The sequence below is a fragment of the Rhincodon typus genome, chromosome 35 (genome assembly GCF_021869965.1).
Source record: "Rhincodon typus isolate 14 chromosome 35, sRhiTyp1.1, whole genome shotgun sequence".
Classification (NCBI taxonomy): domain Eukaryota; kingdom Metazoa; phylum Chordata; class Chondrichthyes; order Orectolobiformes; family Rhincodontidae; genus Rhincodon; species Rhincodon typus.
Window position 1 is genome coordinate 15,707,208 of NC_063366.1, and position 15,540 is coordinate 15,722,747.

Below are 15,540 nucleotides of genomic sequence, written 5' to 3' on the forward strand. Positions count from 1 at the left end.
ACATTGACTGCTCCTTTCCTCCAGATGCTGCCTGGCCTGCTGTGTCCCTCCGGCCTCCTGTTTGTCTACCTTGGATTCCAGCATCTGCAATTTTCTTTTTCATCTCACCTCCATTCAGGGTGCAATGGAGACTCCAGGTCCACGGGAGACTCCTGCCAAATCTGGGCTCCTTGGAATTCCCTGCCATCACCAGCCAGGACAAAGATCAAGGGAGACTGTGATCCAATATTGATCTCTTTATAAACCCACTTGGCAATCCTCTGGATTCTGACTGCGTGTACAAGTGCTTACAAAGAAATTGAAACTACCCTCTCACTGGGTGTTTCTCTTTGGCTCAGGGGAGACACTTGAATTAGCCTAGGGTTTCACTATAAATACAACATGGAAACCACCTCACCACAATATAACCATGGAGCATAACCACACCAACAGGGCAAAGGGATAGTGGGACAGTGATCATGGTTAAAAGCACAAGAGTAGTCAAAACTAACTTAAATATTGATAGGCATTTTCAGAGTTATTGACAGATACCTTGTTGACTGAGTTGTTTATTCAAACAGCACTGCACTATCTGTCCAGTAAAAGAGGCTGCAGAAAGTACCAATCCTACAACGGATGCAACAACAATTATGTACTGCTCTTGTGGAATGCCTACAAACAAAAAAATAATACAATTAATAAAACAGATCACATGGAGCCAGGGAGAAAATGACAAGAACGCAGTCAATTGTCACAAAAAGCTAAATATGTTACAGAAAGCCTTGAATGATGGGAGTCTGCCAATTATACCCAGGTCTGACCTAGAGGTGGCTTCACATCGAATCGAATAGCATTGACTTTCATGTTCTTTGAAACGACTGAATTGTCGTTGGAAATAAGAACAACTGCCATTTGACAAATTGAATACAAAGACAATTAATTTGAACTTGAGAAGCACACATTGAACTTAAAGAGAAATTAGATAACTTTCATTCATATAGCACCCTTCACAACTTCATATGGCCTTGTTTGGAGAAATGCATGTACAAATATTTTTCAAACTCTGGCCCTAGTTCCATGACAACCACACATTTAGCTTCAATTCTAGTTTCTTTCTGCAAATAAACTACTCCTGTATATGAGATAATTGTATAACAAAACCAAATTAGGGACAGTAACAACATGGTTAGTCTCACAGGGAAGTTAAGAGCTAGCAAACTGTCTGTTGAATTGCTCCAAAAGTGCACTGGGCTCAAGGTCCTACCAGTGTTCATTTCCAAGCACCTTGATAGAGCTAAAGTGAGACACAGTCTCACAATTGAAAGGTTGAGATGAAACAGATTGGTCGTAGAATCTAAATAATGCTGTACACTGAACTTGGTCTGAAGTCTTTCTTGCTTTGATTCTATCCAGCTACGTAGCTATATTGCCCCTATAGAAACAATACTTGTTTGAAACACAGCCGGACTCTAAACTTAATTAAACTGAAGCAATTTGGTAGCACAATAAAGGATGCTGCTAAACATGTAATAACTCTCTCCGAAAGCAATGAGTTTGTTCTCTCACACAGGACTGGAGTACTCCTACCCATGATTAGATCAATTAAATGCACGCTTTGCCCAATGGCTGTTCGAAATATGAAGCGATAGGACTGGCCACTATGCGTGACTGACCAACCCCAATCGAGGGAAAGTTGCAGAGGCTCTTGTTAGACTTGTGCGAGGGTGGTGAGTTGCCTGGTGATACATACAACAGGATTTGTCCTCGTGACTCACTACGTTCACTGTGTGTGGGCTACCCAAGACACAAAAACAGCGGCCCTTTACACTCTGCTCTGTACTGATTCTGAACATTCCAAATGACTGTGAGCTGCTGCAACCAATTCAAAGTGGATTTTCCACAGACACCGTGAAAGATACCTTCATGCTCACTAAGACCATGCAAGACCTACAAATAGAGAGCAATAGCATGCCCATGTGACATTTGGACATTGCCAGCCTGTTTACCAACATACCACAAAGAAGCTATTGACATTTGCACTGTCATTATACCATAGCAATCTCATGTACCTCCTGTGTCTGAGCCTGTGTTCATCAAACTCATGAGCTGAGCAACTTGTGTCATTGAGCTCAGTCTTGCTAGAACTATACAAGATTACACCTTGAATACAGTGAACAAGTTGGTCTCTGAAATAACTTGACAGATGTCAATATCACATCACCAAGTCACCCTTTATTTACAAGTGCACAGTACATCGCCTCTGACCAGGTAGCTCAGAGCCAGCTCTCGGAGTGAACAGAAGCTCTGCTACCTGCTATTTATTTTTTTCTTTTTTGTTGCGTAGGTGTGTAGACACAGTGAAAACACCATTTGTGCAAATAACTTTATTAAAAGTTCTGCCGACAGGAAAAAAAACACCCACGTGGCCAAGGGACCAGTGACAAGCAGAGCCCTGCAGGGGCAATGCCTATGTGAAAGAAAAAGTGAAGAGGAGAGTAGGGATCAAATCAAAATCCCATTAGGAGGGAGAATAAAGCACTCCACACCCCCACCCCTCACGTTGCCCACTTCTCCCTAAAGACATCGAGTGTTGGTGGATACCGCATGCTCCTTCTCCAGAGATACCCAGGCTCGAACATAGCTATGGAAGAGGTGCAGTCAGTAATGGCCCTCTCCAATGCCCAGAAGCAGACCCATGAGGAGATCCTGCCCATTCCCTTCTGCACTGGGTGCGCAAAGATGAGGAGTGTGGGGCTGAAGTGCGACCAAAAGCAGAGGAGAAGGTCTTTGACATAACTAAAAAGGAGGTGCAAATGCCCACACCCAATATATACATGGTCCACGGAATCCACAGAACAAAGATTTGGGCCAGGAGTCCATGAACCATGGCAATCTGTGGTTACAAGGGACCGCTGCATGCAAATACCCTCCATCCCAGATCCCCGAGGAAGGACTCCCATGTAGAGTGCCCTCTGCTGGAGATCCCCAGTGCCCAGTGGCAAATGGGCACCCGGGAAGTGGATAAAGGAGAAGAGGTGGATGGCATGCACAGCAGCAATCTGTATATGGCCTGCCGTTTCATTTCTTTAAAAGACACGGGACAAAACTTCCAGAGGCGGCTCAGGACGTGGGGCACAGGGTCCCGGGGCTGATGTGAAATTCCGTTCGGGCAGGGGTATGCCCAGACGGGATTCCACTGCACCTCATCGTCCAACCGGTGCACAACGTCGGATCGGAGCACAGCTGTTTTAAGGTGTTGGATGTCAGTGGTCACCATTCCTGTTTATATTTGTCAGCAGGGCTCCCTGATTGGGGGCTGTTAACCTGATCAGGCAACTCATATTCTACGAGGCCCACCTGACCAACCTCACGACAGTCCCCTTATCCACAGGGAGGTGTATTAGCATTGGAAGCAGTGTCCAGACAGGATTCTCCAGGTTGTTTCAGAGATAGTAGGAACTGCAGATGCTGGAGAATCTGAGATAACAAGGTGGAGAGCTGGATGAACACAGCAGGCCAAGCAGCATCAGAGGAGCAAGAAGGCTGATGTTTCGGGCCTAGACCCTTCTTCAGAAATGGGGGAGGGGAAGGGGGTTCTGAAATAAATAGGGAGAGAGGGGGAGGCGGAAAGAAGATGGATAGAGGTGAAGATGGGTGGAGAGGAGACAGACAGATCAAAGAGGCGGGGATGGAGCCAGTAAAGGTGAGTGTAGGTGGGGAGGTAGGGAGGAGATAGATCAGTCCAGGGAGGACGAACAGGTCAAGGGGGCGGGATGAGGTTAGTAGGTAGGAAATGGGGGTGCGGCTTAAGGTGGGAGGAGGGGATAGGTGGGAGGAAGGACAGGTTAGGAAGGTGGGGACAAGCTGGGCTGGTTTTGGGATGTGGTAGGGGGAGGGGAGATTTTGAAGCTTGTGAAGTCCACATTGATACCGTTGGGCTGCAGGGTTCCCAAGCGGAATACGAGTTGCTGTTCCTGCAACTTTCGGGTGGCATCATTGTGGCACTGCAGGAGGCCCAGGATGGACATGTCGTCGGAGGAATGGGAGGGGGAGTTGAAATGGTTCGCGACTGGGAGGTGCAGTTGTTTAGTGCGAACCAAGTGTAGGTGTTCTGCAAAGTGGTCCCCAAGCCTCCGCTTGGTTTCCCCCGATGTAGAGGAGGCCACAACAGGAACAGCGGATGCAGTATACGACATCAGCAGATGTGCAGGTGAACATCTGCTTCATGTGGATTGCACAAGACTGCACGAAATGGGAAAAGGATTAGGGTTGTTCACCCCTTACAGCCTGCTCTGCCATTCGATAGGATCATGGTTGATCCGGAATTCCCGAGTTCTCCATTTAACCCTTGAATCCCCGTCTGATCAAGAATCTATCTCAGCCTTAGCCATACACAGGGAGTCGGGCTCCAAAGCGCTCTATGGCGAGGAGTTCCAAAGACACACAACCCTCTGATGGAAGTAATTCCTCCTCACTTCAGTCTGAAATTGGCACCCTTTTATTCTGAGACTATGTGCTCTGGTCCTGGACTCTCCCAAGAGGGATAATATCCTCTCAGCATTTACCTTGTCAAGCCCCTTAAGAATCCTTTCTGTTTCAATGAGATCATTTCTCATTCGTTTAAACCCCAGCAAATAGAGTCCCAATCTGTTGAGCCTTTGCTCCTAAGACAATCCCTCCATACCAGGGATCATCCCAGTGAACCTTTGCTCCAATGGAATGATATTTATCCACAAAAAAAAAGGAGAGTAAACCTGCTCACAATACTCCAGTTGCAGTCTAACCAGCACCTTGTAGAGTTGCTGTAAGAATTCCTTACTCTTATATTTCAAGAGGTTTCGAGTAAGGACCAACGTTCCATTAGCCTTCTCGATTTCCATAACAGACCACAAATCTGCAAGATTTGGAAGAGAATTAGGCTGTCCAACCCATTGAGTCTGCTTCGCCAATTGTTCATGGCTGATGTGCTTTAATTCTCCTGCCTTCTCCCTGTAACATTTAATCCCCTGATTAACCAAGAACCTCTTTCTCTTTCTTAAATACACTCAATGACTTGGCCTCCACAGCCCTCTCCGCGATAACAGGTTTCACAGATTAACCACCTCTGGCCAAAAATAAATTCCTCCTCATCTCAGTTCTAAAGGGTCATCCCTTCACGGAGGCTCTGTTTTCAGGTCCTAGTCTCTCCTTCCACTGGAAACATCTTCATGTACGCTCTATCCAGACCTTTCTGTATTCTATCAGATTCAGTAAATTTCAATGAGGCCCCTCTGATCCTTCTAAACTCAATTGAGTACAGATCCAGAGTCCTCAACTGCTCCTCATATGACAAGCCCTTCATCCCCAAGATCATTCTTGTCAACCTCCTCTGGACCCCCTCCAAGGCCAGCACATCCTTCCTTAGATACAGGACCCAATACTGCTTAGAATAATCCAAATGCGGTCTGACCAGAGCCTTACACAGCCTCATCAGCACATCCCTGCTCTTGTATTCTAGCCCTCTCAAAATGAGTGCTAACATTGCGTTTGCCTTCCTAACTGAACCTGCATGTTAACCTTAAGAGAACCCTGAACAGGGGCTCTCAAGTCCCTTTGTGCTTCAGACTGCCAAAGCTTTTCCCCCTTTTAGAGAATATTCTACCTCTCTGTTCGTCCAACTTTAGGTATATCACCTCACACTTTCCGACATTGTATTCCATCTGCCCTTTACTTGCCCACTCGCCTCGCCTTTCCAAGTGCTTCTGCAGTCCTCCATTTCCTCAACACTACCTGTCCCTCCACGTATCTTTGTCATCTGCAAACTTAGCAACTATGCCCTCTGTTCCATCATCCAGATTGTTAGATATCTCATGTGAAGAGTTGTGGTTCCAACACTGACACCTGCAGAACTCTACTAGTCATCGGTTGCCATTCTGAAAAGGACCCCTTTATCCTTAATCTCTGCCTTCCATCAGTCAGCCAATCCTCCAACCAGACCAGTATCTTATCCCTAATGCCATGGGCTCTCAACTTGCTTAGCAGGCTTCTCCCACGCAGCACTTTGTCAAAGGCCTTCTGGTAACCAAATAAATCATGTCCACTGGCTCTCCAATGCTTAATTTGCTCATTAACTCTTCAAGGAATCCTAACAAATTTATAAGACATGACCTCCCCTTAACAAAGCCATGCTGACTCAGCACTTTAAGTACTACCTGTTGCAGCCATGTGGTAGCCCGCTTAGTTTGTCTGATAATATTTTTTAATGATGGTAATGGCATTCACTTCTTCCCCCATATTCTTTAGTCCTAATGGAATGTTCAAAGTATCTTCCATTGTAAACAGACAAAAAAATCTGTTTAACTCCTCTGCCATTTCCTTGCTCCCCATAAGTCTCCCCAGATTCATTTTTTAAATAGTCCTATGTTCACTTTGACCTCTCTCTTCCTTGTTACATATTTACAGAAGCTCTTACCGTCAGCTTTCATTTTCCTCACTAAATTGCCCTCGTAGTTTATTTTCACTGTCTTTATCTTCTTTTTGATCCTCCTTTAATAGATTCTTAACTTATCCCATTCTTTGGGGTGCAGTACGCATGTAGTTCCATAAATCCAGCTTACCAAAAATAGTTACTGTGTAATCAGCCCAGACAGAGCTGACAGGATTGATTACGACACAGGTGTACGTCCCACAATCATCTTTCCCAGCATTCGGAATGATGAGGCTTCTGTTCCCATCTACTCGTTGGTGATGTTGAGAGATGTTCCCTCCATCTTTCTGCCATCGATACTCATGAGGCTGCCCAGAAACATTACAGGTCAGCATGATGGTCGAAGCAATGAAGGTGGAGTTGCTGAATATTGAAGGGTTTGATAGTTCATCTGAAAGCAAAACAGATTAAAAGGACTTGCAGTATTGAAATCTCCACTTGCAGTGAAATCTGACTGTACAACCTAGTAGGAAACTTTTTCAAAACAACTTGCTTTTATTCAGCACTTCATTACATCCAAAGCACTTCCTAAAGTATTTCACAGCCATTTCTAAAATACAGTACTTAGGTGACTGACATGGTCACAAATTAGTCCACAAACAGGGGTGTGTCACAATGTATTTTAAAAGAGTTGGAAGACAGTGGCCAAAAGGAGAATTTTGTAGTTTGTAGGAAAGTTTGTAGAGTGTAGGATGTACTTCCCCAGCTAATACACTGTAATACCATAGCACAAGGTGTTCAGTTAATCTGTTTGAATGGAATGTTTTAATCATGTATTCATTTAAAAAACAAGGGCTTAATCTTTTGCATCTTAACAGGTTAAGCAAGTCATTGAAATAAGATTAAAAAGATCAATGCAAACTCATCCAATTGTCAGTGATATCAGACTAATTCACTAACATGACTGACAAAAATACATTATTTCAATCAGTTGGAAGTCTTATACTTTGGGCCAACACTTCTACATGCAAAGACTATGAGAACTTTGGAACTCTCTTCTGAAAATTATAGTTGAGGTTAGATCAATTATAAAGTTTAAATCTGATATTGATCCATTTTTGTTAAGTAACAGACTTAGTAATATGGAATTAAAACAGATACATGCATTTAGATCACAGATCAGGCATGACATTATTGAAAGGTGGAAGGGATTCTTAGCAACAAATTGTCTAAATATGTTCCTGTATTCCAACTTCATAGATCATAGAATCCCTACAGGGTGGGAACAGGCCACTCGGCCCAACAGGTCCACACGGCCCCTCCGAAGAGCATCCCACCCAGACCCATTATCTTATCCTTGATTTCCCATGTCTAACCCACCTAATCTAAACATCCCTGGGCTCAATGGGCAATTTAGCATGGCCAATCCACCTACGCTGCACATCTTTGGACTGTGGGAGGAAACTCACGCAGACATGGGGAGAATGTGCAAACTGCACACAGACAGTTGCCCGAGGCTGGAATTGAACCTGGGTCCCTGGTGCTGTGAGGCAGCACTGCTAACTACTGAAGCACTGCGCCACCCCAACTTCTTTGTATTTTCCACAGGATATGGGCATCACTGGTTAGGCTATTACATAATACCCAGCCTTAATCACCATTTAGAAAGTGGTGGTGAGCTGCACACTTGAAAAGCTACAGTCCATCTGGTTTGGATACCCCCAAAGTGCTGTTTGGAAGAGATTTTGACCTTGTGACAGTGAAGGAACGGTGATACAGCTCCAAGTCAAGATGGTATTTGGCTTGGAAGGGAACGTGCAGGAGATAGTGCATCATATTGTACCAAACTTAAAAGAAAAAGCACAAAAAGTTGTGCAAAGACAAGTTACAGGTCAGAAGATTAGATAAAATATGAAAAGAAGCAAAAAGCAACCAAAACAACTCAAAAGAACGAAAAATTAGAATACGATTAAAAGCTGGCCAGAAATATCAAAACAGATGAGTTTCTATAAATATTTAGAGAAAAGGAAGTGAGTGAGCGAGTGTTGGTTCTATCGAAATAGCGTGGAGAATAAATAATGGAAAATAAAGGAAATGATAGTGAATTGAGTAAGTATTTTACAGCCATCTTCACTGTCAAACATACAAGTAACATTCCAGAAGCAGCAATAAATCAGAAAATGGAAGGGAGTGAGGAACTTGGGAATATCATAATCACCAGAGAAGTGGTACTAAGTAAATTGGTGGGGCTACAGGCGTTATCCAAAGAAATAATGGCAAGTGAGATAGCTGATGCATTGATTTTAATTTTCTAAAGACTCCCCTGATTTTGGGACAGTCTCACTACATTGGAAGGTGATAAATGTAACTCCTATATTTAAAAAGGGAGGGAGAAATAAAGCAGGAAACCATTAAGCCAGTTAGCATCAGTCATATCAAACAAACACAAAAATCTGCCTTTTAACAGAAAAACACAGTGTATAAGACTAAATTGTCACCAGGTACTCTCATTGATAGTGCATCACAAATTAAATTGTGAACTCTCAATGTGCACTTACGAAGCATGAAGAGTGAATACATTTTTTCCAAACATTGAGCTTGTGGTATTAATACAGTTGGGGTCAAGAATCAGGATGCAACTGAGCACTGAAGTGAAAGAGGCAAGTTCTGTCCAGTTTGCTCAGAATCAGTTTAGTTCAGATCTTGCAACCCGGGGCACTCCTACATCAGGACCTTCCCTCAGGTTTTCCCAAACACAGGTCTGGAAGGCTGCTTGAGGAAATTCCACTGCTGCGGTCCCAGGCTTTTTGTGCATGTGTACTTTGCCATAGGCAAATCATTCCTACCTGATCACGAGGCAAACTTACCTATTACCCAAAGTCGAATGGCTTGCACCGTGACATTTTGCAAATTGATGTGAAGTGTATAAAGACCTTGATCTGAAGCGGTTAAATTGTGAAGGACAAATGATCCATTAAATGGGAAGACATCAAGGCGACCATCGTACTTTTTTAGCAAAGGTGGTCGTGTATCTCCTTTGTGAAACTGCAGTACTGGTATATCTGTATTTCCATGGGTTAATTTCCATTGAAAGAATTCAGCCTTGTTCTTTTGCTCCTCATCCACTCCAGAAAGGGAGACAGAGCTTCCAGGAATACAGTGAATGTTCATTTCAGCTTGAACTGCAAAAAAAAAACAATTATTATCCCAGCCCAGTGTTTACTGTTGATCCATGTCTCAAATAGATCACTCTCTCATTCTTTAATATTTTGAGTTTTTAACAGGTTGAGCAGTTCACTGAAAAATAAACAGATGAAAGGTCAATCAATATATTGTCAGCGATATCTGACTGACTCTGAAACTTTCCTCATTCCCTTGTTCTCATATTACCCCTCCACTTGATCTCACCCCTCTCCCCACAACTGCTCATGCTCTAATTCCCGTTTCGTACACCATCTCCCTCCCTCTTTATCTTTCCCCAGCATCCTCTCCCCCTCTCTCTCCCACATCCTCCTCTTCTGTATCTGTCCCTCAGCCACACCCTTTGTCCTCAATCATACTCCATCTGCGTATCACCTCCTCTCTCACTCCCTCACCCCTTTCCCTAATTCTCTCACTCTGTCTCCTTTTCTGTCACTCTCCCACTCCCATTACTATTCCCTCTCTCACACCCACTGTAATTCCATCCCTGTCCCACTCTCATCCGTCATTCACTCCCACTCTCATCCGTCATTCACCCTCACTCCCTCAAACGCCCACTCATGCCCCTCTCTTTCAAATGCCTTCTCTTGGCCACCCACACTGCCTCCTGGATATTGGATGCCAGTTCCAGAATTCCATCACCACATCATAGGGCGAGATCAGGGTGGGTAGGATGTGGGGCAGTGGGGAAAGATTTGGATAAATACGTCAAAAGATTTGAGAGAGAATTACAGGGCTATGGAAAAGAGCTGGGAGGGGGAAATGCTAAGAAACTATCAAGAAGCTGGCAGAAATGGACTCTATTTGTGCTGAATGACTCTGAAAGTTAACCCAGGGTTCATCAAGGAGAGGTCAGGAGTGATAACACAGTGTGGAGCTGTAGGAAAACAGCAGACCAGGCAGCATCAGAGGAGCAGAAAAGCTGACATTTCGGGGGTTGGGACCCTACTTCAAAAACGTCAGCTTTCCTGCTCCTCTGATGCTGCCTGGCCTGCTGTGTTCCTCCAGCACCACACTGTGTTATCTCGGACTCCAGCATCGGCAGTTCTTACTATCTCTGAGGTCAGGACTGAAATTGTGTTCCCACAGTGACAATCGATGCAGAGTGCCAGACAGTAGGAAAGTGGATATTACATCAAGAAGGAGAAGGCAGCCTGTATTTAAAGCCGTACCCGAGGAGAGGTAGGAAAGATGGGGGCACTTCATTCAGAGAGTGCCCTGCATGCATTGAAGCAGCCACCAAAGATGCCACCTCACCCTTGGTTTCTGCCCTACCTGCCTGACTGATCCTGCCCACTCTATCCCACCCCTCGAACCATCTCTGGGCGACAGGTTCCCTCCCTGCCATAAAACCCTTTAACATCCCCTCTCAGGGCAGTCATGATGTTCTTATGGCCTTCTCCTGTAGTCCCAAAAACTAAGCCTCACTTTGCGGAAGTGACTGGATCACTTTCCCACTGCCTGGCATTCTGCCTCAATTGTCACTATAGCAACAGGATTTCACTCCTGACCTCTCCTGGATGAGCCCTGGGTTAACTTCCAGAATGGTTCGGCACAAGTACAGGCCAATGTGCCTACTTTAAAAGGTTCTTGTGAAGATTTGTAGTTTGGGTTGTGGGTGAGGTTACTGACTTGTTCGCCACTACCACCACAAGGAATCAGGAAAGTACACAAACACACAGCCATGCTACGACAAACACTTACAAAGGACCAAAGACCCCATTACCCACGATATGCACGACCAACGTAGTGTACAAAATACCGTGCAAGGACTGCCAAAAACATTACATCGGCAAGACAGGAAAGAAACTAGCCATCAGGATACACGAACACCAGCCAGCAGCAAAACAACACAATGAACTTTCCCTCATCTCAGTGCACTCGGACAATGAAGGCCATCAATTTAACTGGGACAACATGACCATCCTAGCTCAAGCCAGTCACAGACACGCAGGTGAATTCCTAGAGGCCTGGTTCTCCACCCATAATGCATTCAATAAACAAGTGGGATTAGACCGTGTATACAAACCCACGCAAAAAAAAAACAAAAATGACACAAAGCACCTCAACAGACTGGATCATATCAATACTAAATGGAGTAGAACAACATCGCTTCATCGGAGGACGCACTGATGATGTTACCTAGCACGGGTGACGAAACGTCTGAACTATAACCAGCCAGTTCAGCGAGCAAGTCAACAACCTCATTCTGCCGACTACGCTTCTGCCAGCTCCTTTGATAGAGTTTCTAAACATTTCCCCTCTCCCCAACACTTTCCTGTCGCCCTGTAAGTCTCTAAACTCTTCGAGGCATTTATCCAACTCTCTCTATCCACTCCCTGTTGGATATTAATTGCTTGTGGTGGATGAGTGAGGTACGGTGGGATGGGTGAGGAGATCAGGGTGGGTACCCAACCCACCACCATCCCGAACGCAATCGGATTGCACCATCTTTCAGGCAGTTCTTTCTCGAAGATAATGCCGCACTGCAGAAGTAAATATCTCAGCTCCCTACTGTTCTTCATTCCCCCATCATCTCAAATCTCTTCAGGATTTAACTCTTTCATAGGTTGTGGTCATTGCTGAGGAGACCAGCGTCCATTGTCTATTCCTATTTGCCCAGAGGGCAGATAACAGTTGCTGTGGGAGTCACACCTCAGCCAGAACAGGGTTTTCTGCTTGGCATAAAATGGGCACTAATGAACCAGATGACTGTTTTTTGTTTTTACAAACAACCAAAGTCCAACTGTCTGAGTCGCTTTCTCCCAAGTCAGGTTTGCATGGCTGGAGAATCTCTGCTCTTGGCAGCTCACAGCTCAGGAGTGAAGATTCACCCCAAAGTATCGCAATGGCATAGAAGAAGGCCATTCAACCCATTTAGTTCATGCCAGTTTTCTGCAGAGCAATCTCATCAGCCCATTGGCCCGCCCCACCTCCCCCTGTGAACTCTGCCAGGTAATTTCTTCAAATTTCAACCCACTTTGCTTACATGGGCAGCGGGTGCATAGTTCATTACCACTGACTGTGTAAAAATGTTCTTCTTCACATCTCCCTACATCGCTCACCCAAAGCATTTACCTGCATGGTTTAGTTCTTGCAATATCAGCTAACAGAAGCAGCATTTCTTTACCTTATCTAATCCTGTGATAATCAGATATAATTTGGTGAAATTTCAACTCAATCTCCTTCACTCGGAGGACAACCACATCAGCTTCTCACATTTAATCTTGCATTAAAATCCTCTGTCTTGGAAACCACTCTGGAAAATCTCTGCATCTTTTCTAAGGCCCTTGCACTCTTCCTCAAATGTAACGATCAGAATTGAATGCAATCCTCTAGCTGTGGCCTACATTTTTGCCTTTTGCGCTCAATAGTTCTATTTGTGAAGCCCACATGTCCATAATGTTTTGCTGACTGCTCTCTGAATACGTTCAGCCATCCTTAAGGATTTCTACATGCCCACCCACTTTCTGCTCCAGTGCAAGCTTGCATCTGCATCATTTAATCTACCTCCCTAAATAACCAGCAAAAATGTTGATAGGAATTTAAATGTGCATATTCCACACTCTGAGACAAATACAAAGATATTTGATTTCACAGAGAAAGCAAAGTCAAAAGGCAAAGTAACAACTTACAAGGCCAACTGAGGGATGCAATAAAATACTTCACACTTGCACTCCAGCAACACACGAAAACCTCTCACTATCGAGGTATCAGCTATCTGGTTGATTTCCCTTGACATTGCTCAAGGGAACGTCTAGTCCCAGCCATCTTCAGCCATGACCCTCCTTCCCCGCTTCCGCCCCCATCAATGGATAATGAAGCAGACCTTGTCCGTTTGCAACAGACCTGGACAACATTCAGGCTTGGGCTGATAAGTTGACATTTGTGCCACACAAGCGCCTGGCAATGGCCACCTTTAACAAGAAAGAATCTAACTAACTATCACTACTTGATATTGCGGAATCCACCACTACCAACATCCTGTGGAAGGGGGGGGGTTCCACTGATCAGCAACTTAACAAACAAATAAATACTTTAGCGACAAGAGGAGGTCAGAGGCTGGGAATTCTGTAGTAACTTCCCAGAAGCTCTCTACAAGGCACAAGTCAGGAGTGTACTGGAATATTGTCCCCTTACCTGGACAAGTACAGGTTATGCACACTCAAGGGAGTTCAGCACAGCCAGGACACAGCAGCCCACTTGATTGGAATCCCAGCTTAACCCCCTCCCCCATCCCGACCTTAAACATTCCCTCCCTGCACACGGCTGCAGCACTGGGCACTATATAAATACACACTTCAGCAACTCATCATGTCTCCTTTGACAGTCCCTTCCAAAGCAGTGACCTGTACTACCTAGGAGAATATGGTTAGCAGATGCATGGCAACATGACTACCCAGTAAGATCCCCTCCAAGACATGCACCATCTTGAGTAGGAACGATGCCGCTGTTTCTTCACAGTCAGTGTTTCAAAAAAAAACCTGGAATGCCCTTTGTAACAGTAACTACACAACATCACCACACCACACTGGTGCAAGAAGGCAGCACACTAACACTTAGGGATGATCAACAAATGCTGGCCTAGCTAGTGACATCACATTCATGAAAGAATTTTTTTTTTCCTAAAATACCTTCCACCACCAACAACATCATTGGAATGTGTAGCAAGATGCACTGCAGTAACTAGTTCCATCGATAGCACCTCCCATACCTGTGACCTTGCACCACCTAGAAGGACGTGTGGAGCAGATGTGGAGGAAGTCTATCCCCTCCTCCAAGTCACACACCTTTCTGACCTGGATATACATCGCCATTCCGGAGTCCTTCCCAAATCAAAAACTCTGTTCCTTAACCACACTGTGGGAACACCACAAGGACTACAGAATGTCAAGAAATGGGGTCACCATTACCCTCTGAAGGTCAACTAATGATGTGCAATTAGTGTCAGCTTTGCCAATAACACTCATCAAATCAATTTGTAAAAAGCATATTCATTTAATATTTCTCCAAGCACTGACTCAGCACATTTAGGACAATTAAATGTGGAGGACTGAAGAATTGTGTAAACATTCACATTCCCACTTACCTGTGCTCCACTGTAGGAAGTAACCCAGTACAAATAACATTCGAAACGAGTGGCACATTCTATCTGGGAGAAAGCGCCAGCCAAAACAGAGCACTTCTTGCAAAGCAATTCGCTATCTGTAAAGTTGGAAATTAAAATGTATTAGAGACTTCAGGATGGCCCAAAGAATTTTACACGTGTTGTAATCTGTTCACTGTTTCAATGTAGAAAATGCGACAACCAAACTACCACGAGCAAAATAAAATTATAATAATCAGATAGCCTTTTTGATTGAAGGATAAATATTGATCAGGACCTCAGAACATCCCAGTTGTTTTTCAAAACAGTGATGCTAGATTTCTTTTGTCTATGCGAGAGGAAAAACAGCTTGTTCAAATAACAGAACTTCCAACAGAGCAATACTCCATCATCGCTTGATTTGTTAGCCTAAATTTCGCACTCACGTCTCCAGTCATTTAGTACAGATCCTAAAAGACTGTCTGCAGACAGACAAGCATCTAATGATTGTAGAAATACACACAAGATTCAATACAATTGTGCAATTTCATATTAAGCAGTCTCAACAATTAACCAATGTTCCAAAGACAAGACATTCTTAAAGAACAGTCACTGGCTTAATTATTATTTTGGTACAGAAGCAGAGAACATAATAAGAGTCAGAGATAACACAGCGTGGAGCTGGAGGAACACAGCAGGCCAGGCAGCATCAGAGGAACAGGAAAGTTGACATTTCAGGTCGGGACCCCTCTTCAGAAATGGGGAGGGGGAAGGGAGCTCAGAAATAAATAGAAAGAGGAGGGGTGGGCTGGGGAAAGGTAGGTAGGATGGTGATAGGTGAAGTCAGGGCCCTCTGTCTGCAGGAAAC

The 15,540-nt window shown here is 44.5% G+C and overlaps 1 protein-coding gene across 1 annotated transcript in view; it reads right to left on the reverse strand.

Moving 5' to 3' along the window:
* Nucleotides 1-14,785, reverse strand: part of LOC125480994 (vascular endothelial growth factor receptor 2-like) — a 30,922-nt gene extending 16,137 nt beyond the window's left edge. Inside the window, exons 1-5 of the mRNA XM_048616521.1 lie at nucleotides 14,676-14,785; nucleotides 9,253-9,567; nucleotides 6,576-6,836; nucleotides 532-651; nucleotides 109-271 (exon numbers count right to left, since the gene is read on the reverse strand). Of these exons, the coding sequence (XP_048472478.1) occupies nucleotides 109-271; nucleotides 532-651; nucleotides 6,576-6,836; nucleotides 9,253-9,567; nucleotides 14,676-14,733 (917 nt within the window). The 5' untranslated portion in view covers nucleotides 14,734-14,785. The remainder of the gene's footprint in view (nucleotides 1-108; nucleotides 272-531; nucleotides 652-6,575; nucleotides 6,837-9,252; nucleotides 9,568-14,675) is intronic.
* Between the last annotated feature and the right edge of the window lie 755 nt (nucleotides 14,786-15,540).